Source organism: Oncorhynchus nerka, linkage group LG14 (assembly GCF_034236695.1).
Source record: "Oncorhynchus nerka isolate Pitt River linkage group LG14, Oner_Uvic_2.0, whole genome shotgun sequence".
NCBI lineage: Eukaryota > Metazoa > Chordata > Actinopteri > Salmoniformes > Salmonidae > Oncorhynchus > Oncorhynchus nerka.
The window spans coordinates 21,990,089-22,011,179 of record NC_088409.1 but is presented as its reverse complement, the minus strand read 5'-3'; the positions used below and the strand labels follow the sequence as shown (position 1 = coordinate 22,011,179).

Genomic DNA, 21,091 nt, shown 5'->3' with positions numbered 1-21,091 from the left:
CTCTCCACTAGTAGAGGACTGCTAGATATGCTGCTTCTCTCTCCGCTAGTGGAGGACTGTTAGATATGCTGCTTCTCTCTCCACTAGTAGAGGACTGTTAGATATGCTGTTTCTCTCTCCACTAGTAGAGGACTGTTAGATATGCTGCTTCTCTCTCCACTAGTGGAGGACTGTTGGATATGCTGCTTCTCTCTCCACTAGTAGAGGACTGTTAGATATGCTGCTTCTCTCTCCACTAGTGGAGGACTGCTAGATATGCTGCTTCTCTCTCCACTAGTAGAGGACTGTTAGATATGCTGCTTCTCTCTCCACTAGTAGAGGACTGTTAGATATGCTGCTTCTCTCTCTGCTAGTGGAGGACTGTTAGATATGCTGCTTCTCTCTCCACTAGTAGAGGACTGTTAGATATGCTGCTTCTCTCTCTGCTAGTGGAGGACTGTTAGATATGCTGCTTCTCTCTCTGCTAGTGGAGGACTGTTAGATATGCTGCTTCTCTCTCTGCTAGTGGAGGACTGTTGGATATGCTGCTTCTCTTTCCACTAGTGGAGGACTGTTAGATATGCTGCTTCTCTCTCCACTAGTGGAGGACTGTTAGATATGCTGCTTCTCTCTACACTAGTAGAGGACTGTTAGATATGCTGCTTCTCTCTCCACTAGTAGAGGACTGTTAGATATGCTGCTTCTCTCTACACTAGTAGAGGACTGTTAGATATGCTGCTTCTCTCTCCACTAGTGGAGGACTGCTAGATATGCTGCTTCTCTCTCCACTAGTGGAGGACTGCTAGATATGCTGCTTCTCTCTACACTAGTAGAGGACTGTTAGATATGCTGCTTCTCTCTACACTAGTGGAGGACTGTTAGATATGCTGCTTCTCTCTCAGCTAGTGGAGATCTGTTAGATATGCTGCTTCTCTCTCCACTAGTAGAGGACTGTTAGATATGCTGCTTCTCTCTCCACTAGTAGAGGACTGCTAGATATGCTGCTTCTCTCTCCACTAGTGGAGGACTGTTAGATATGCTGCTTCTCTCTCTGCTAGTGGAGGACTGTTAGATATGCTGCTTCTCTCTCCACTAGTGGAGGACTGCTAGATATGCTGCTTCTCTCTACACTAGTAGAGGACTGTTAGATATGCTGCTTCTCTCTCCACTAGTGGAGGACTGTTAGATATGCTGCTTCTCTCTCTGCTAGTGGAGGACTGTTAGATATGCTGCTTCTCTCTCCACTAGTGGAGGACTGCTAGATATGCTGCTTCTCTCTCCACTAGTAGAGGACTGTTAGATATGCTGCTTCTCTCTCCACTAGTGGAGGACTGTTAGATATGCTGCTTCTCTCTCTGCTAGTGGAGGACTGCTAGATATGCTGCTTCTCTCTCCACTAGTAGAGGACTGCTAGATATGCTGCTTCTCTCTCCACTAGTAGAGGACTGTTAGATATGCTGCTTCTCTCTCCACTAGTAGAGGACTGCTAGATATGCTGCTTCTCTCTCCACTAGTAGAGGACTGCTAGATATGCTGCTTCTCTCTCCACTAGTAGAGGACTGTTAGATATGCTGCTTCTCTCTCCACTAGTAGAGGACTGTTGGATATGCTGCTTCTCTCTCTGCTAGTAGAGGACTGTTATATATGCTGCTTCTCTCTCCACTAGTAGAGGACTGATAGATATGCTGCTTCTCTCTCCACTAGTAGAGGACTGTTAGATATGCTGCTTCTCTCTCCACTAGTGGAGGACTGTTAGATATGCTGCTTCTCTCTCTGCTAGTGGAGGACTGCTAGATATGCTGCTTCTCTCTCCACTAGTAGAGGACTGCTAGATATGCTGCTTCTCTCTCCACTAGTAGAGGACTGTTAGATATGCTGCTTCTCTCTCCACTAGTAGAGGACTGCTAGATATGCTGCTTCTCTCTCCACTAGTAGAGGACTGCTAGATATGCTGCTTCTCTCTCCACTAGTAGAGGACTGTTAGATATGCTGCTTCTCTCTCCACTAGTGGAGGACTGCTAGGTATGCTGCTTCTCTCTCCACTAGTACAGGACTGTTAGATATGCTGCTTCTCTCTCCACTAGTGGAGGACTGTTAGATTAGGCTGTGTCACCTCAATTCACTAAGGCCCTTCGACACCGTACTGCTCATGTCTGGCCCCATGTTGTTATTCCCAGAACCAGCCAGCCTTGACTGGAGGCCCTAGTGTGTGTCAGAGTCAAGTCATATTGTTCTCTTCCGACTCCCTTTTTCTTCTTAATTAGCATTGTTGGGCCTCTTTCGTTCTCTCGCTCTCGTTCTCGTTCTCTCGCTCTTGTTCTCTCGCTCTCGTTCTCTCGCTCTTGTTCTCTCGTTCTCTCGCTCTCGTTCTCGTTCTCTCGCTCTTGTTCTCTCGCTCTCGTTCTCTCGCTCTCGTTCTCGTTCTCTCGCTCTTGTTCTCTCGCTCTCGTTCTCTCGCTCTCCTTCTCTCTCTGTCCTTCTCTCTCTGTCGGTTGGTTGTCCTGGTACTGCTCCCAGCTATGTCATTACAAAGTATCAGACACCAAAACAAGTAATACAGGTGGCTCTACATTATGTTGCTTTATCACCTTGTAATGGTTATGTGGAATATTGATGATATATCCATCTTTCTTGTCTCCATCTCTCCTCCAGGCCCAAAGTTATTTAGACTATCAACCATCCAGCTCTTCTCTCCATCTGTCTCTCTTTCTCTGACTGACAGCATTGTATTAGCTGTGTTTGATACTTATTGTGTAATGTTGATGCTTAATCTCTTTTCCTCTTTATCCTTCTGTCTCCCTTTCCTTCTGTCTCCCTTTCCTTCTGTCTCCCTATCCTTCTGTCTCCCTATCCTTCTGTCTCCCTTTCCTTCTGTCTCCCTTTCCTTCTGTCTCCCTTTCCTTCTGTCTCCCTATCCTTCTGTCTCCCTATCCTTCTGTCTCCCTATCCTTCTGTCTCCCTTTCCTTCTGTCTCCCGTCTCCCTTTCCTTCTGTCTCCCGTCTCCCTTTCCTTCTGTCTCCCTTTCCTTCTGTCTCCCTTTCCTTCTGTCTCCCTTTCCTTCTGTCTCCCTTTCCTTCTGTCTCCCTATCCTTCTGTCTCCCTTTCCTTCTGTCTCCCTATCCTTCTCTCTCCCTTTCCTTCTGTCTCCCTTTCCTTCTGTCTCCTTTCCTTCTGTCTCCTTTCCTTCTGTCTCCTTTCCTTCTGTCTCACTTCTGTCTCACTTTCCTTTGTCTCACTTTCCTTCTGTCTCACTTTCCTTCTGTCTCACTTTCCTTCTCTCCCCCTTTCCTTCTCTCTCCCTTTCTCTCCCTTTCCTTCTCTCTCTCTCTTTCCTTCTGTCTCAGGTTGACGGGAGGGGATCTGTCCATCCAGGTGAATCTGAATGACTACCTGGATATCTACTGCCCCCACTACCCTCACCTGTCTCCCCCCAGTGAGGAGGCCTACCCCCAGGCCCCACTAGACAGCCTGGCCCTGTACCTGGTGGCTGAGGGGGGGTTCAAGGGCTGTGTGGAGACCCAGGGGGCCATCAAGAGGTGGGAGTGTAACAGCCCCCGTGCCCCCTTTGGCCCTGTCCGCTTCTCAGAGAAGATCCAGCGCTTCACCCCCTTCTCTCTGGGCTTCGAGTTCCTCCCCGGACACCACTACTACTACAGCTGTGAGTGGGTGGGTGGGTGTGTGGGTGGGTGGGTGGGTGGGTAAGTAAATCTGTTTGATAACTTGGGTTTCCTTTTTTCCCACTACTTCCTATTTCTGTCTTCCTCTCTCATTTATCTACAACTGCTGGAGGAGGGGGGGGGGGGCAAGGGAGGCAGAGAAGGTAGAGGGGAGGGAGCGATGTCTACTGTTTGCTGATGATCTGGTGCTTCTGTCCCCAACCAAGGAGGGCCTACAGCAGCACCTAGATCTTCTGCACAAATTCTGCCAGACCTGGGCCCTGACAGTAAATCTCAGTAAGACCAAAAAAGGTCCAGTCGCCAGGACCACAAATAGGACCACAAATTACATCTAGACACCATTGCCCTAGAGCACACAAAGAACCTATACCTACCTCGGCCTAAAGCTCAGCGCCACAGGTAACTTCCACAAAGCTGTGAACGACCTGAGAGACAAGGCAAGAAGGGCCTTCTGTCATCAAAAGGAACATCAAATTCGACATACTAATTAGGATCTGGCTAAAAATACTTGAATCAGTCATAGAGCCCATTGCCCTTTATGGTTGTGAGGTCTGGGGTCCGCTCACCAACCAAGAATTCACAAAATGGGACAAACACCAAATTGAGACTCTGCATGCAGAATTCAGCAAAAATATCTTCTGTGTACAACGTAGAACACCAAATAATGCATGCAGAGCAGAATTAGGCCGATACCCACTAATTATTAAAATCCAGAAAAGAGCCGTTAAATTCAACAACCACCTAAAAGGAAGCGATTCCCAAACCGATTCCCAAACCATCGATAACAAAACCATCACCTACAGAGAGATGAATCTGGAGAAGAGTCCCCTAAGCAAGCTGGTCCTGGGGCTCTGTTCACAAACACAAACACACCCCACAGAGCACCAGGACAGCAACACAATTAGACCCAAGCAAATCATGAGAAAACAAAAAGATAATTACTTGACACATTGGAGAGATAATTACTTGACACATTGGAGAGGTGAATGTTTGTGCCCTGAAATCAGTTTCTTACTGTTTTTACAAAACTTCTGGTCTCTGTCCAACCAAAAGAGAGGGGGGGGCAAGAAAAACCGGAAAAAGAAGGGAAGAGAAGCGTGGAATGAAAGAGGGGAGAGTCTGATAGTACAGGAAGGGAGGGGGGAGAGGGGGATGAGTGGAATCCACAGGGAGAAAGAAAAGGGGAGCAACAAAAGTGAGGGAAAAGGGCGAGGAAAATAATGGATGAGAGACGGAGGGAAAGAATCTTTACATAAATTACTATTGCGGTCTGCGGGACAATGGAGCATTGTCAGGACATGAGAGAACACACACACACATACACATACATATACACACACACACACACACAGAGAGCACTGGGCCATTGTGTCTGTGCAGGGCTGGAGAACACAACATAGCCCCCTGGAACTACCCCAGTGGGCCTGGCTGTCTGTGTGTGTATTGTCCACATCAAAGATAAAGCTTGAAGTTTGTCCAACCGTCTGGCTGGGTGAAAGGGCCAGGCCATAGGGACAGTATAATGCTTTTAGACTGGGGACACGACAATAGTATTAGCTGTTTCAGTCTGTCTCTTATAGTGATCCACACTGACAGCTCACATAGCATCCGCGTCAATCAGCCCAGTGATCTGTAGTCACTAGATGGCATTGCTAGAAGGAACAGCATTCTCAGAACTGACGAGCAAGTAGACAAGCTTTTGTTTGGTTATGTTGAGGGTTAAGATTAGAGGTGGCTGTTTGAACTTGAGAGTATAAGTTAGCATCCTCCTTAATATAATATATGTCATTTAGAAGACTCTTATCTGAAGTGACGGAGTCCTGCGTACATACATTTTACATAGGGCGGGTCCCGGGAATCAAACCCACTGTCCTGCAAGCGTCATGCTCTACCAACTGAGCTCCAGATGACCAGATAGTGACTGTGTTTCTGTCGCTTAACTCTGACAGCAGCTGCCAAACAGGAAACACCTTGACTCCCACAATCCATTGTGTCAGTCCCCTTTGACCCCTGTAGTGGTTGTTGTCTGCTGGAGTTTCCAAATGGAAAACCTTTTCTGTGGTTTCTTTCATACTAACTAAATGCAGTCCAGCTGAGTTCTGTTGGTTGGTGAAGGGTGATGTCATATGGTGACACATTCTAGATTACTGTCAAATACATGAAGGGTTGAAAATCTCCAACACTTCACACATAGCTTTACTGTAACAAGGCAATCTCTCTCTGTCTCTGTGTGTGTCTTTCTCTCTCTCTCTGTCTCTGTGTGTCTCTCTCTCTCTGTCTCTTTGTCTCTCACTCTCTTTGTCTCTCACTCTGTCTCTCTCTCTCTGTCTCTTTGTCTCTCACTCTGTCTGTCTCTCTCTCTCTCTCTATCTCTGTCTCTTTGTCTCTCTGTCTCTCGCTGTCTCTCTTTGTCTCTCTGTCTCTCTCTGTCTCTCTATCTCTGTCTCTTTGTCTCTCCCTCTCTCTCTCCCTCTGTCTCTCTCTCCCTCTGTCTGTCTCTCTCTCTCTCTCTGTCTCTCTCTCTCTCTCTGTCTCTCTCTCTCTCTGTCTCTCTCTCTCTCTGTCTGTCTGTCTCTGTCTGTCTGTCTGTCTATCTCTCTCTCTGTCTGTCTCTCTCTCTCTCTGTCTGTCTCTCTCTCTCTCTGTCTGTCTCTCTCTCTCTGTCTGTCTCTCTCTCTGTCTGTCTGTCTGTCTATCTCTCTCTCTGTCTGTCTATCTCTCTCTCTGTCTGTCTATCTCTCTCTCTGTCTGTCTATCTCTCTCTCTGTCTGTCTCTCTCTCTCTCTGTCTCTCTCTCTGTCTCTCTCTCTGTCTCTCTCTCTGTCTCTCTCTCTCTGTCTCTCTCTCTCTGTCTCTCTCTCTCTGTCTCTCTCTCTCTCTCTCTGTCTCTCTCTCTCTGTTTCTCTCTCTCTCTCTCTCCAGCATTGCCTACAGGGGAAAGCTCCCCGCTGCCCTGCATGAAGCTGCGAGTCATAGTGTGCTGTGAGCCCAGTGAGTAAACTCCTCTTTTTCATCTCTCTCTCTCACTCATAGGCTCTTCTGTGTGAAACCAGTACGTAGAGCTCTCTAACGTCTCCCTCCATCTGTTTCCATATTTCCTCGGTCTACCAGAGGTAGCTGGGGACGTTCTGCTCTTCATCTCACCTTTGATGTTCTCCTCCACCTCATCTCTTCCTCTTCCTCCTAGCTCAAATCAAAATGTTTGTGATGGAGGGCATCCTTTTTTCATATCCTTTTCTTTCATCATTCTCCTTCTCCTTTTCTCGCTCCACCATTCTGCTCTCTCTGCCTCGTCAGTTTACCCCTACCGGTATGTTCAGTACATGACTACCTCAGTTACCTCGTACACCTGCACATTGACTCAGTACTGGTACTTCCTGTACTGTATGTAGACATGTTATTTGACTCTTTATTTGATTGGTTATTCACTTCGTGTTTTTATTCCTCGTGAATCATTACTATTTGTATCTCATTTTTTACTCCGCGTTAATGGAAAAGGCGCTGTAAGTAAGCATTTCACTGTTAGTCCAATAACATTTCATTTGATTATCTGTATAGCTCTGTAATTGTCCCTCTTCCTCAGGTCCTAACTTCATCACTCCTGTTGACCTCTCCTTTTTATCACAGCAGTATTCTGACCCCTCCCCTTTTTATTACAGCAGTATTCTGACCCCTCCCCTTTTTGCCACAGCAGTATTCTGACCCCTCCCCTTTTTGCCACAGCAGCATTCTGACCCCTCCCCTTTTTGCCACAGCAGCATTCTGACCCCTCCCCTTTTTGCCACAGCAGTATTCTGACCCCTCCCTTTTTGCCACAGCAGTATTCTGACCCCTCCTTTTTGTCACAGCAGTATTCTGACCCCTCCCCTTTTGTCACAGCAGTATTCTGACCCCTCCCCTTTTGTCACAGCAGTATTCTGACCCCTCCCCTTTTGTCACAGCAGTATTCTGACCCCTCCCTTTTTATTACAGCATTATTCTGACCCCTCCCCTTTTGCCACAGCAGTATTCTGACCCCTCCCCTTTTTGTCACAGCAGTATTCTGACCCCTCCCCTTTTTGTCACAGCAGTATTCTGACCCCTCCCCTTTTATTACAGCATTATTCTGACCCCTCCCTTTTGCCACAGCAGTATTCTGACCCTCCCCTTTTTGTCACAGCAGTATTCTGACCCCTCCCTTTTGTCACAGCAGTATTCTGACCCCTCCCCTTTTATCACAGCATTATTCTGACTCCTCCCCTTTTTGTCACAGCAGTATTCTGACCCCTCCCCTTTTTGTCACAGCAGTATTCTGACCCCTCCCCTTTTTGTCACAGCAGTATTCTGACCCCTCCCCTTTTTATCACAGCATTATTCTGACTCCTCCCCTTTTTGTCACAGCAGTATTCTGACCCCTCCCCTTTTTGTCACAGCAGTATTCTGACCAACTGATCGATCGACTTGTCCATCTCCAAGGTATTTCTAGTCGATCTTCTGTTGCCCTGCGCGCCGGCCGGGTAGAGAAACTGTTACCATTTAATTTGTCTGAAGTTACAAACACTACCTTTCCGGTGGGCCTGGATAGGAAATCAAGTGAACTATGCCACCACTGACCAATCCGATAGCTCAGATGACCGTGTCTACAGCAACGTAGCAGCATAAAGAAAGCTACGATGAAATGTAATACAGCAAAGAGCTGCTGTTTTTATGACTGAGTTCATGTTTAAGTTCTTACTCGGCCCTGTCAACACTTTGTATTCAACACTTTGTATTCAACACTTTGTATTCAACACTTTGTATTCAACACTTTGTATTCAGCACTTTGTATTCAACACTTTGTATTCAACACTTTGTATTCAACACTTTGTATTCAACACTTTGTATTCAACACTTTGTATTCAACACTTTGTATTCAGCACTTTGTATTCAGCACTTTGTATTCAGCACTTTGTATTCAGCACTTTGTATTCAGCACTTTGTATTCAACACTTTGTATTCAACACTTTGTATTCAACACTTTGTATTCAACACTTTGTATTCAACACTTTGTATTCAGCACTTTGTATTCAACATTCAACACTTTGTATTCAACACTTTTATAAGCCATAAACATTTTATAAGCGCGCTTCTCCACTCAGCTCTGCAACAAGCAGTGCAGCAGTAATGAATGAGTAGGAGAGTGTATCTACAGGCTTGTTGTTATTAGCGGCTTGGGTCTTTTTTAATATCAAGGAATATTTCACTTTCTCTGGTCATAGGAGTAACAACATGAATTTGTGCATGAGGTGGAAATAATGCGGTGCGACTTGAGTTTCCCCAACAGCTGGAAGAAGGTGTCCCTTTTTGGTCAGTTTCAGTGAAGGAACGCGAGAGACTGACCCTCAGTCTGCTGCTCTCTCCCTCCGCTGAGACTGACCCTCAGTCTGCTGCTCTCTCCCTCCACTGAGACTGACCCTCAGTCTGCTGCTCTCTCCCTCCGCTGAGACTGACCCTCAGTCTGCTGCTCTCTCCCTCCGCTGAGACTGACCCTCAGTCTGCTGCTCTCTCCCTCCGCTGAGACTGACCCTCAGTCTGCTGCTCTCTCCCTCCGCTGAGACTGACCCTCAGTCTGCTGCTCTCTCCTCCGCTGAGACTGACCCTCAGTCTGCTGCTCTCTCCCTCCGCTGAGACTGACCCTCAGTCTGCTGCTCTCTCCTCCGCTGAGACTGACCATCAGTCTGCTGCTCTCTCCCTCTGCTGAGACTGACCCTCAGTCTGCTGCTCTCTCCCTCCGCTGAGACTGACCCTCAGTCTGCTGCTCTCTCCCTCTGCTGATACTGACCATCAGTCTGCTGCTCTCTCCCTCCGCTGAGACTGACCCTCAGTCTGCTGCTCTCTCCCTCTGCTGAGACTGACCCTCAGTCTGCTGCTCTCTCCCTCTGCTGAGACTGACCCTCAGTCTGCTGCTCTCTCCCTCTGCTGAGACTGACCCTCAGTCTGCTGCTCTCTCCCTCTGCTGAGACTGACCCTCAGTCTGCTGCTCTCTCCCTCTGCTGAGACTGACCCTCAGCCTGCTGCTCTCTCCCTCTCCAGAGACTGACCCTCAGTCTGCTGCTCTCTCCCTCCGCAGACGCTGACCCTCAGATCAGCCCAGTAAAATAAAAATAAAAAGCAAATGATTTAAATGTCTGCTCACTCAGCTGTGCCTCACAAGTAATACAACAACAGATCTATTACCGGTGTGATCATATAGCCCCAAATGTTTTAATATAAAAACATTTTTTAAATGTCCCAAACTACAATGCATTGGCAGGGCAATTCAAGCAAAGCCAGTATGCGGTGATAATGTATTGGGCCTGTAGCTTACTGCACAAACCTCATTGCTACAGTACTGTTTTTAATTGGTTAATGTTTCAAATGCTTATATTTTAAGTCATGTTAATAAACAGAGTGGTAGATCTCGGCATGCATTTTGACTCAAAGGTTGGTGACGGCTTCTCTAACATCGTGTGTGTGTTTCAAAAGAACAGACCTTTTAGTATACATTTGTTATCAGTTCAACAGCAAGCTCTCTTGCTCCCTCTCTTTCCTCTCTCTCACACACAGTTTCTCATTCTCTATCTCTTTTCTTTACTCTGCCTCCGTGTCTCTGGTGTGAATTCCCAGAGTTGTTCTAACCCAGGCCCTTCCTACAGTAATGTTAGTCTTCCGGTCCACTGAGCTGCCTGTTCCTATTCCTGTCGGGAATGTTGCCCAGTCACTGTGGGAATGCCTCTACACTCTACAGTTGAAGAGACGTGTGTGTGTGTGTGTGTGTGTGTAAGAGACGTCTGTCCCATCACATCCCAGTGGACTGGGCAGGAGGGATAAATAAATGTCCCAGCCTCGTCTCCACGCTACAGGCAGGGATATCATTAGTTAGGTGTGTGTGTGGGGCGTGTCTGGGTGTGTCTTCTCTTCATAGTGTTTATCATCAGCCCATAACCAGGAGATGTATAATGCTCTATATATTCTCTCTTCTTAAACACTTACTCTATTCCAAAGAGAGAGAGGGGATCATTTCCTCTGTCCAAATAACTAGAATCAACGTTTGATGTGTGAAGTTGTAATGATCCTGTGGTTGTTCATTAACAACACTCTGATAGTGTTTCTGTGGGGAACAGCAGCAGTAGTGTTGACCTTCTGACTGTTTCCTTCCATTGCTGCTGTTTTTCACACTGACTGAAAATATGCTACGTTTTTCTTATACTGTACAGGATATTTACCCAAATGGACATTATTTTCAGTCTCTGTTCCTCTCTCTCTTTCTTCCTCTCTTTCATTCTCTCTCTTCCTCTCTGTTCTCTCATCCTGTTCTCCTAGTGAAGCTAATCCGGACTACATTTCAAGAGCCCTCTTCTGTCTTTTTCCTCCCTCTCTTTTTAGTCTTCTGTCGTTCCTGAAGTGGCACTAATCTCCCCCTCTCCCTGTCTCTTCTCCTCGTTCCCCCTCCCTCCTTTTTATGATCTGTCGACTGGAGCAAAACTAATCTAGGCTTCATCCACTACCATGTCTTTCTCTCTCTCTCCTTCCATCCCCATGTTTCCCACCCTCTCTCTCCTTCCATCCTCATGTTTCCCACCCTCTCTCTCCTTCCATCCTCATGTTTCCCACCCTCTCTCTCTCTCCTTCCATCCCCATGTTTCCCACCCTCTCTCTCTCTCTCCTTCCATCCCCATGTTTCCCACCCTCTCTCTCTCCTTCCATCCCCATGTTTCCCACCCTCTTTCCCTCCTTCCATCCCCATGTTTCCCACCCTCTCTCCCTCCTTCCATCCCCATGTTTCCCACCCTCTCTCCCTCCTTCCATCCCCATGTTTCCCACCCTCTCTCCCTCCTTCCATCCCCATGTTTCCCACCCTCTCTCCCTCCTTCCATCCCCATGTTTCCCACCCTCTCTCTCTCCTTCCATCCCCATGTTTCCTACCCTCTCTCCCTCCTTCTATCCCCATGTTTCCTACCCTCTCTCCTTCCATCCCCATGTTTCCCACCCTCTCTCCCTCCTTCCATCCCCATGTTTCCTACCCTCTCTCTCTCCTTCCATCCCCATGTTTCCCACCCTCTCTCTCTCCTTCCATCCCCATGTTTCCCACCCTCTCTCTCTCCTTCCATCCCCATGTTTCCCACCCTCTCTCTCTCTTCCATCCCCATGTTTCCCACCCTCTCTCTCTCTTCCATCCCCATGTTTCCCACCCTCTCTCTCTCCTTCCATCCCCATGTTTCCCACCCTCTCTCTCTCCTTCCATCCCCATGTTTCCCACCCTCTCTCTCCTTCCATCCCCATGTTTCCCACCCTCTCTCTCTCCTTCCATCCCCATGTTTCCCACCCTCTCTCTCTCCTTCCATCCCCATGTTTCCCACCCTCTCTCCCTCCTTCCATCCCCATGTTTCCTACCCTCTCTCCCTCCTTCCATCCCCATGTTTCCTACCCTCTCTCTCTCCTTCCATCCCCATGTTTCCCACCCTCTCTCTCTCCTTCCATCCCCATGTTTCCCACCCTCTCTCTCTCCTTCCATCCCCATGTTTCCCACCCTCTCTCTCTCTTCCATCCCCATGTTTCCCACCCTCTCTCTCCTTCCATCCCCATGTTTCCCACCCTCTCTCTCTCCTTCCATCCCCATGTTTCCCACCCTCTCTCTCTCCTTCCATCCCCATGTTTCCCACCCTCTCTCTCTCCTTCCATCCCCATGTTTCCCACCCTCTCTCTCTCCTTCCATCCCCATGTTTCCCACCCTCTCTCTCTCTCCTTCCATCCCCATGTTTCCCACCCTCTCTCCCTCCTTCCATCCCCATGTTTCCCACCCTCTCTCCCTCCTTCCATCCCCATGTTTCCTACCCTCTCTCCCTCCTTCCATCCCCATGTTTCCCACCCCCTCTCTCCTTCCATCCCCATGTTTCCTACCCTCTCTCTCCTTCCATCCCCATGTTTCCTACCCTCTCTCTCTCCTTCCATCCCCATGTTTCCTACCCTCTCTCTCTCTTCCATCCCCATGTTTCCCACCCTCTCTCTCTCCCATTCCATCCCCATGTTTCCCACCCTCTCTCCCTCCTTCCATCCCCATGTTTCCCACCCTCTCTCTCTCCTTCCATCCCAATGTTTCCCACCCTCTCTCCCTCCTTCCATCCCCATGTTTCCCACCCTCTCTCCCTCCTTCCATCCCCATGTGTCCTACCCTCTCTCTCCTTCCATCCCCATGTTTCCTACCCTCTCTACCTATCTGACTCTGCTCCCTCCATCCAACATTTTCTTTGTCTTTTCTATCTCTCCTCTGTATCTCTCCATCTCCTCTCTGGCCACTTATTTACCAAGTCTCCCTCTTTTATTTAGTTCTCCCTCTCTATCTCTGTCATGCAGGGGCTGTTCTGTAAATGTGTTGTGATGAGGATACACTAGGAGAGAGCAGGATGAGACTGAGATGGAAGAGAGGAGAGATGAAAAAGTCTCTCTGTCTCTCTGTCCATTAGTGGTGCAGCTGTTGTGCTCCCTGCAGCAACGCCTCACTCTCTCTCTGGTTCCTTCCTGTAGAGGTTCCCTTTTATCTAACAGGTAGTGTGGCACATACAGTGTGTGTGAGGGCCCAGCGATGGCAGCTCCTGTCCTTTAGCCACAGCCTGTCTCTGGGTGCTCAGGATGCTTTATTTCAACTGTCTCTGTCTCTCTCTGTCTCTCTCTCTCTCTCTCTGTGCCTCTCTCTGTCTGCATGTCCATTAGTGGTTGTTTAGTGCAGCTGTTGTGCTCCCTGCAGCAACGCCTCACTCTCTCTCTGGTTCCTTCCTGTAGAGGTTCCCTTTTATCTGACAGGCAGTGTGGCACATACAGTGTGTGTGAGGGCCCAGCGATGGCCGTTCCCGTCCTTTAGCCACAGTCTCTCTCTGGCTGCTCTGGATGCTTTCAACTCTATCTCTACGACTGTCTCTACCTCTATGTCTACGACTGTCTCTACCTCTATCTCTACGACTGTCTCTACGACTGTCTCTACGGCTATCTCTATCTCTATGACTGTCTCTACAGCTATCTCTATCTCTACGACTGTCTCTACAGCTATCTCTATCTCTACGACTGTCTCTACCACCTTTCTCTACCACCTTTCTCTACGACTGTCTCTACGACTGTCTCTATGGCTATCTCTGCAACGGTCTCGGTCTCTTTCCCTGCAACGGTCTCGGTCTCTTTCCCTGCAACGGTCTCGGTCTCTTTCCCTGCAACGGTCTCGGTCTCTTTCCCTGCAACGGTCTCGGTCTCTTTCCCTGCAACGGTCTCGGTCTCTTTCCCTGCAACGGTCTCGGTCTCTTTCCCTGCAACGGTCTCGGTCTCTTTCCCTGCAACGGTCTCGGTCTCTTTCCCTGCAACGGTCTCGGTCTCTTTCCCTGCAACGGTCTCGGTCTCTTTCCCTGCAACGGTCTCGGTCTCTTTCCCTGCAACGGTCTCGGTCTCTTTCTCGGTCTCTTTCTCGGTCTCTTTCTCGGTCTCTTTCTCTGTCTCTTTCTCTGTCTCTTTCTCTGCAACGGTCTCGGTCTCTTTCTCTGTCTCTTTCTCTGCAACGGTCTCGGTCTCTTTCTCTGCAACGGTCTCGGTCTCTTTCTCGGTCTCTTTCTCTGCAACGGTCTCGGTCTCTTTCTCGGTCTCTTTCTCTGCAACGGTCTCGGTCTCTTTCTCTGCAACGGTCTCGGTCTCTTTCTCTGCAACGGTCTCGGTCTCTTTCTCTGCAACGGTCTCGGTCTCTTTCTCTGCAACGGGCTCGGTCTCTTTCTCTGCAACGGGCTCGGTCTCTTTCTCTGCAACGGGCTCGGTCTCTTTCTCTGCAACGGGCTCGGTCTCTTTCTCTGCAACGGGCTCGGTCTCTTTCTCTGCAACGGGCTCGGTCTCTTTCTCTGCAACGGGCTCGGTCTCTTTCTCTGCAACGGGCTCGGTCTCTTTCCCTGCAACGGGCTCGGTCTCTTTCCCTGCAACGGTCTCGGTCTCTTTCCCTGCAACGGTCTCGGTCTCTTTCCCTGCAACGGTCTCGGTCTCTTTCTCTGCATCGGTCTCGGTCTCTTTCTCGGTCTCTTTCTTCTCTTTCTCGGTCTCTTTCTCGGTCTCTTTCTCTGCAACGGTCTCGGTCTCTTTCTCTGTCTCTTTCTCGGTCTCGGTCTCTTTCTCTGCAACGGTCTCGGTCTCTTTCTCTGCAACGGTCTCGGTCTCTTTCTCTGCAACGGGCTCGGTCTCTTTCTCTGCAACGGGCTCGGTCTCTTTCTCTGCAACGGATCGGTCTCTTTCTCTGCAACGGGCTCGGTCTCTTTCTCTGCAACGGGCTCTTTCTCTGCAACGGGCTCTTTCTCTGCAACGGTCTCGGTCTCGGCCTCTTTCTCTGCAACGGTCTCGGTCTCTTTCTCTGCAACGGTCTCGGTCTCTTTCTCTGCAACGGTCTCGGTCTCTTTCCCTGCAACGGTCTCGGTCTCTTTCCCTGCAACGGTCTCGGTCTCTTTCCCTGCAACGGTCTCTGTCTCTTTCTCTGCATCGGTCTCTTTCTCGGTCTCTTTCTCGGTCTCTTTCTCGGTCTCTTTCTCTGTCTCTTTCTCTGTCTCTTTCTCTGTCTCTTTCTCTGTCTCTTTCTCTGTCTCTTTCTCTGTCTCTTTCTCTGTCTCTTTCTCTGTCTCTTTCTCTGCAACGGTCTCGGTCTCTTTCTCTGTCTCTTTCTCTGCAACGGTCTCGGTCTCTTTCTCTGCAACGGTCTCGGTCTCTTTCTCGGTCTCTTTCTCTGCAACGGTCTCTCTCTTTCTCTGCAACGGTCTCGTCTCTTTCTCTGCAACGGTCTCTTTTCTCTGCAACGGTCTCGGTCTTTTCTCTGCAACGGTCTCGGTCTCTTTCTCTGCAACGGCTCGGCTCGGTCTCTTTCTCTGCAACGGGCTCGGTCTCTTTCTCTGCAACGGGCTCGGTCTCTTTCTCTGCAACGGGCTCGGTCTCTTTCTCTGCAACGGGCTCGGTCTCTTTCTCTGCAACGGGCTCGGTCTCTTTCTCTGCAACGGGCTCGGTCTCTTTCTCTGCAACGGTTCTCTCTTTCTCTGCAACGGTCTCTTTCCCTGCAACGGTCTCGGTCTCTTTCCCTGCAACGGTCTCGGTCTCTTTCTCTGCATCGGTCTCGGTCTCTTTCTCGGTCTCTTTCTCGGTCTCTTTCTCGGTCTCTTTCTCGGTCTCTTTCTCTGCAACGGTCTCGGTCTCTGTCTCTTTCTCGGTCTCTTTCTCTGCAACGGTCTCGGTCTCTTTCTCTGCAACGGTCTCGGTCTCTTTCTCTGCAACGGGCTCGGTCTCTTTCTCTGCAACGGGCTCGGTCTCTTTCTCTGCAACGGGCTCGGTCTCTTTCTCTGCAACGGGCTCGGTCTCTTTCTCTGCAACGGGCTCTTTCTCTGCAACGGGCTCTTTCTCTGCAACGGTCTCGGTCTCGGCCTCTTTCTCTGCAACGGTCTCGGCCTCTTTCCCTGCAACGGTCTCGGTCTCTTTCTCTGCAACGGTCTCGGTCTCTTTCTCTGCAACGGTCTCGGTCTCTTTCCCTGCAACGGTCTCTTTCTCTGCATCGGTCTCGGTCTCTCTGCAACGGTCTCGGTCTCTTTCCCTGCAACGGTCTCTTTCTCTGCAACGGTCTCTTTCTCTGCAACGGTCTCGGTCTCTTTCCCTGCAACGGTCTCGGTCTCTTTCCCTGCAACGGTCTCGGTCTCTTTCCCTGCAACGGTCTCGGTCTCTTTCCCTGCAACGGTCTCGGTATCTTTCCCTGCAACGGTCTCGGTCTCTTTCCCTGCAACGGTCTCGGTCTCTTTCCCTGCATCAGTCTCTTTCTCTGCAACGGTCTCGGTCTCTTTCTCTGCAACGGTCTCGGCCTCTTTCTCTGCAACGGTCTCGGTCTCTTTCTCTGCAACGGTCTCGGTCTCTTTCCCTGCAACGGTCTCTTTCTCTGCATCGGTCTCGGTCTCTCTGCAACGGTCTCGGTCTCTTTCCCTGCAACGGTCTCTTTCTCTGCAACGGTCTCTTTCTCTGCAACGGTCTCTTTCTCTGCAACGGTCTCGGTCTCTTTCCCTGCAACGGTCTCGGTCTCTTTCCCTGCAACGGTCTCTTTCTCTGCAACGGTCTCGGTCTCTTTCCCTGCAACGGTCTCGGTCTCTTTCCCTGCAACGGTCTCTTTCTCTGCAACGGTCTCGGTCTCTTTCCCTGCAACGGTCTCGGTCTCTTTCCCTGCAACGGTCTCGGTCTCTTTCCCTGCAACGGTCTCGGTCTCTTTCCCTGCAACGGTCTCGGTCTCTTTCCCTGCAACGGTCTCTGTCTCTTTCCCTGCAACGGTCTCGGTCTCTTTCCCTGCAACGGTCTCGGTCTCTTTCCCTGCAACGGTCTCGGTCTCTTTCCCTGCAACGGTCTCGGCTCTCTTTCCCTGCAACGGTCTCGGCTCTCTTTCCCTGCAACGGTCTCGGCTCTCTTTCCCTGCAACGGTCTCTGCTCTCTTTCCCTGCAACGGTCTCGGCTCTCTTTCCCTGCAACGGGCTCGGTCTCTTTCCCTGCAACGGTCTCGGTCTCTTTCCCTGCAACGGTCTCTTTCCCTGCAACGGGCTCGGTCTCTTTCCCTGCAACGATCTCGGTCTCTTTCCCTGCAACGGTCTCGGTCTCTTTCCCTGCAACGGTCTCGGTCTCTTTCCCTGCAACGGTCTCGGTCTCTTTCCCTGCAACGGTCTCGGTCTCTTTCTCTGCAACGGTCTCGGTCTCTTTCTCTGCAACGGTCTCGGTCTCTTTCCCTGCAACGGTCTCTTTCCCTGCAACGGTCTCGGTCTCTTTCCCTGCAACGGTCTCGGTCTCTTTCCCTGCAACGGTCTCGGTCTCTTTCTCTGCAACGGTCTCGGTCTCTTTCTCTGCAACGGTCTCGGTCTCTTTCTCTGCAACGGTCTCGGTCTCTTTCCCTGCAACGGTCTCTTTCTCTGCAACGGTCTCGGTCTCTTTCCCTGCAACGGTCTCGGTCTCTTTCCCAGCAACGGTCTCGGTCTCTTTCCCTGCAACGGTCTCGGTCTCTTTCCCTGCAACGGTCTCGGTCTCTTTCCCTGCAACGGTCTCGGTCTCTTTCCCTGCAACGGTCTTGGTCTCTTTCCCTGCAACGGTCTCGGTCTCTTTCCCTGCAACGGTCTCGGTCTCTTTCTCTGCAACGGTCTCAGTCTCTTTCTCTGCAACTGTCTCTTTCTCTACAACTGTCTCACTATCCTGTCTTTTTCAAACAACAAACCGTGCTCTGAATGTTCTTTTCAGGTGGCCATTCCCTGTAGTTGGGGACGAGCACTCACAAACACACACACGGGGATCTGAAGGACAAAGCAGTGACAGAGGGTCCATCAGGTACACTGTCATTGTACCAAGGTCACCCAGCACTCTGTGGTGGCATCCTCTTCTCTCCTGTGTCATTGTTTGTGTTTATCCACTCACATTAACCAACACCCTCCTGTGTGCGTGTGTCACAGGCCAACTTTTTCTCTAACTGAAATGAACTAAAACATCCGTAAAGAGAGCACGGCAGGTAGGACACAGTTGCACGTGACACAGGAAGCTCCTAAGGTCTGTGCTGGGATTAATTAGTCACGTTATCTATGTTCCTCTCTCCCTGTTGGTGTCTATTTATTGAATTCAATTCTCTTTGGATATCTTGGTTCTACAGACTGCTGAATGACATTGTAAATTAACAGAAAGTCTAACTTTGACTCTACAGTAAATTTGACACTACTGAAGTGTCCCCTACCCACTCCAGTAGAGCGGTGTCACGGCAAAAAGCCCCCTTCCCCAATTCTGCTGTGCTAGAACAGGGTTGCATCAGACGCAACCTTCAAAATCCGCATCACCAGAGTGGTGTCACGCTGAAACAGCTCCCCCTGCTGCTCCGCCTTTCTTTCCTCCTTTCCCCCTCAATCTTCCGCTATCTTCCTCTACTTACCTTTCAATGAAGACAACTTCTCCAAACACGAAGTCTGCTGTTGTTCCCCACCCTCCTCTCTCATTCTCTTTCCTTCTCTCTCTTTCCCACTGTGTGAACCCATTATAGACCTTCTACTCTCTCTAATTGATTTTCCCTTTCTCCTACTCTCCTCTTTTTCTCCCTCCCTCTCTCCCCTGCTGTGACCAGTCCATCTCGGTCATTTCAGGTTGCCGTCTCCTCTCTGGTCTTTCACCTTTTTTTCAACTTTTTTTTTCTTTTTCTATTTTGAATACCTTTGTGCCCCCAGCCCACCCTTCCGAACACACACTCGCTCACACACACACACCGCTCGTCTACCTCTCTCTCCGACTTCTAGCACAACACTGAAGGACGAACTTTGACCAACTTCCTACCGTGATTCTATTTTTCAGCGAGCAGGTTTGGAATGTTTTCCGCCCAGGAAGATGGCTCCCTACCTCTAGTCACTGTGTTTATAAAATGGCGGCGCGGGGAAGGAGAGGTGGAGTCACGGAATGGTGTCTCTCTGCAGTTCTCTGTCTGGAGACACACATGCATGCTCACATCCACTCACACTCACACAGTGGGTCTCTCTCTGCAGTGCAGTGCTTTCCTGAGACGCATGCGACCATGACAGCCATTTTGGGGTAGAGTTACGGTAACCAATACAGAACAGTTATCTACAGCACGCATGTAGTCATTCACGCATGTAGTCATTCACACAAATTTACCTAATCATGAACAACAGCAATACACAGATAATAACTTTGGTATTTCCACCATTTAGATGCAGTTTGAGTAGTTAAAAAGCTTTTTATTTCTCATTTTAACATTCTGCCATAAAGAACGTATGTTCAACTTAATATCTCAAGAGGCCAAATAAAGTATCCAGGTTGACCACTTCATCTTAAATCAGACATAAATCCCCTTGTGACATGGAGAATGTAAGCTTGTTCTGTACCACAGGGAAGGGCAAATGAATGCAAGCTTGTTCTGTACCACAGGGAAGGGCAAATGAATGTAAGCTTGTTCTGTACCACAGGGAAGGGCAAATGAATGCAAGCTTGTTCTGTACCACAGGGAAGGGCAAATGAATGCAAGCTTGTTCTGTACCACAGGGAAGGGCAAATGAATGCAAGCTTGTTCTGTACCACAGGGAAGGGCAAATGAATGCAAGCTTGTTCTGTACCACAGGGAAGGGCAAATGAATGCAAGCTTGTTCTGTACCACAGGGAAGGGCAAATGAATGTAAGCTTCACAAAATAATGGAATTGTGAAAACGTGTCTTGCCTGTATGTCTCTGGGTAACAGGGTTGATGTGTTGTGCTCCACCTGCTCAGTTTTCCACCAGAAAATGGCCGAAGGAGGAGAACCAGCTCACCTGCTTTTACACCAGGATTTTACTATTAATGTTCAATATCTCTATTTAAAAAGGAATAGTTTCACCAGCATTTTATTATAATATTAAAAAGCGTTCAGTTCACGTAACAGGATTGACCTTAAAATGAGGGACAGGTTTATTTTTTTACCTTAAAATGAATCACTTAAATATTCATCTTAAGAAATTACTTTGTTAAAGCAACAAAATAACTAGGGCCTTACAATGATGGTGAAAATGGAGATATGTTGGGATTAAGTGGGTTAAAATCTTCCTAGAATTCAGAGGATGCACAGAGGGACACGTCAAAATGCTGAATGTTGGTACTTTAGTCTTTGTTAAAGGTGATCGCTCCTCTATTTCCTGGTTGCTAAAATTCTAATTCAATATCTTTTCCATAACCAAAAATATTGTGTTTTCAGCTGTTTGAAGCAGCAAAACAGAAAGTTAAAGATTCAAAGAAGTAACATAAGAACCTAGAACAGATCTACCGCTTCAGAGACTTGCTTTCAATGAGAGTGACAGATCTGTAACTCGCATTTCTATGTGACTTTGGTTGGGTCACCCAAAAAGTGCCATATTGCAGCTTTAATATAAAGATCTGATTTATTGAATTTTCTATGTGGACTATATTAATGGACACTTCAGTTAATATATCCGGCTTTTAATATTCAATATTTGTGCACAATTTCTGCTTGAAATATCAAAGGGATGAAAAGGCACTCATCTCGTAGAACGATCTATTCATTATCAGTGAACAAAAAATTATATTACGTTTTTCAATTATTTTACGTATATATATATTTTTTTTTTTTAGCATTGACGATTCAACATTTAATTGTTTATGCAGACTGAGTGTTCTTCTTGAAACGGCAGTATAGTTTGGTAAAGTATTACGTTTAATAAACCGTTATAATCACGCAGAGTCATTTTAAAGTCAGCTATTGATGTAGGCATTAGGTCAATGCGTACATTTCAAAATCACTTAATGCTCTTTAATTTATTAATTTAGTCTTTGAGTATGCATTTGTTTGTTGCCTTTGATGTAAATAGTTTGGTATGTTCTGTTGATTGTATTTGGAGAATTACCTGATAAAACCTCTGCTTTATTTGAGCTGTTTTTATCC

General features: G+C 48.4%; 1 protein-coding gene across 3 annotated transcripts in view; it reads left to right on the top strand.

The window, feature by feature from the left end:
• si:dkey-246i14.3 (ephrin A4) overlaps positions 1–21,091 on the top strand; it is a 144,414-nt gene that overhangs the window by 120,806 nt on the left and 2,517 nt on the right. Inside the window, exons 2-4 of one of the 3 annotated variants that reach the window (XM_065027781.1) lie at positions 3,325–3,638; positions 6,580–6,648; positions 17,911–21,091. The exon at positions 17,911–21,091 is cut by the window's right edge and continues 1,378 nt beyond it. In XM_065027781.1, the coding sequence (XP_064883853.1) occupies positions 3,325–3,638; positions 6,580–6,648; positions 17,911–17,927 (400 nt within the window). In that variant the 3' untranslated portion in view covers positions 17,928–21,091. The remainder of the gene's footprint in view (positions 1–3,324; positions 3,639–6,579; positions 6,649–17,910) is intronic. The other 2 variants (XM_065027779.1, XM_065027780.1) reach the window with 2 other exon arrangements.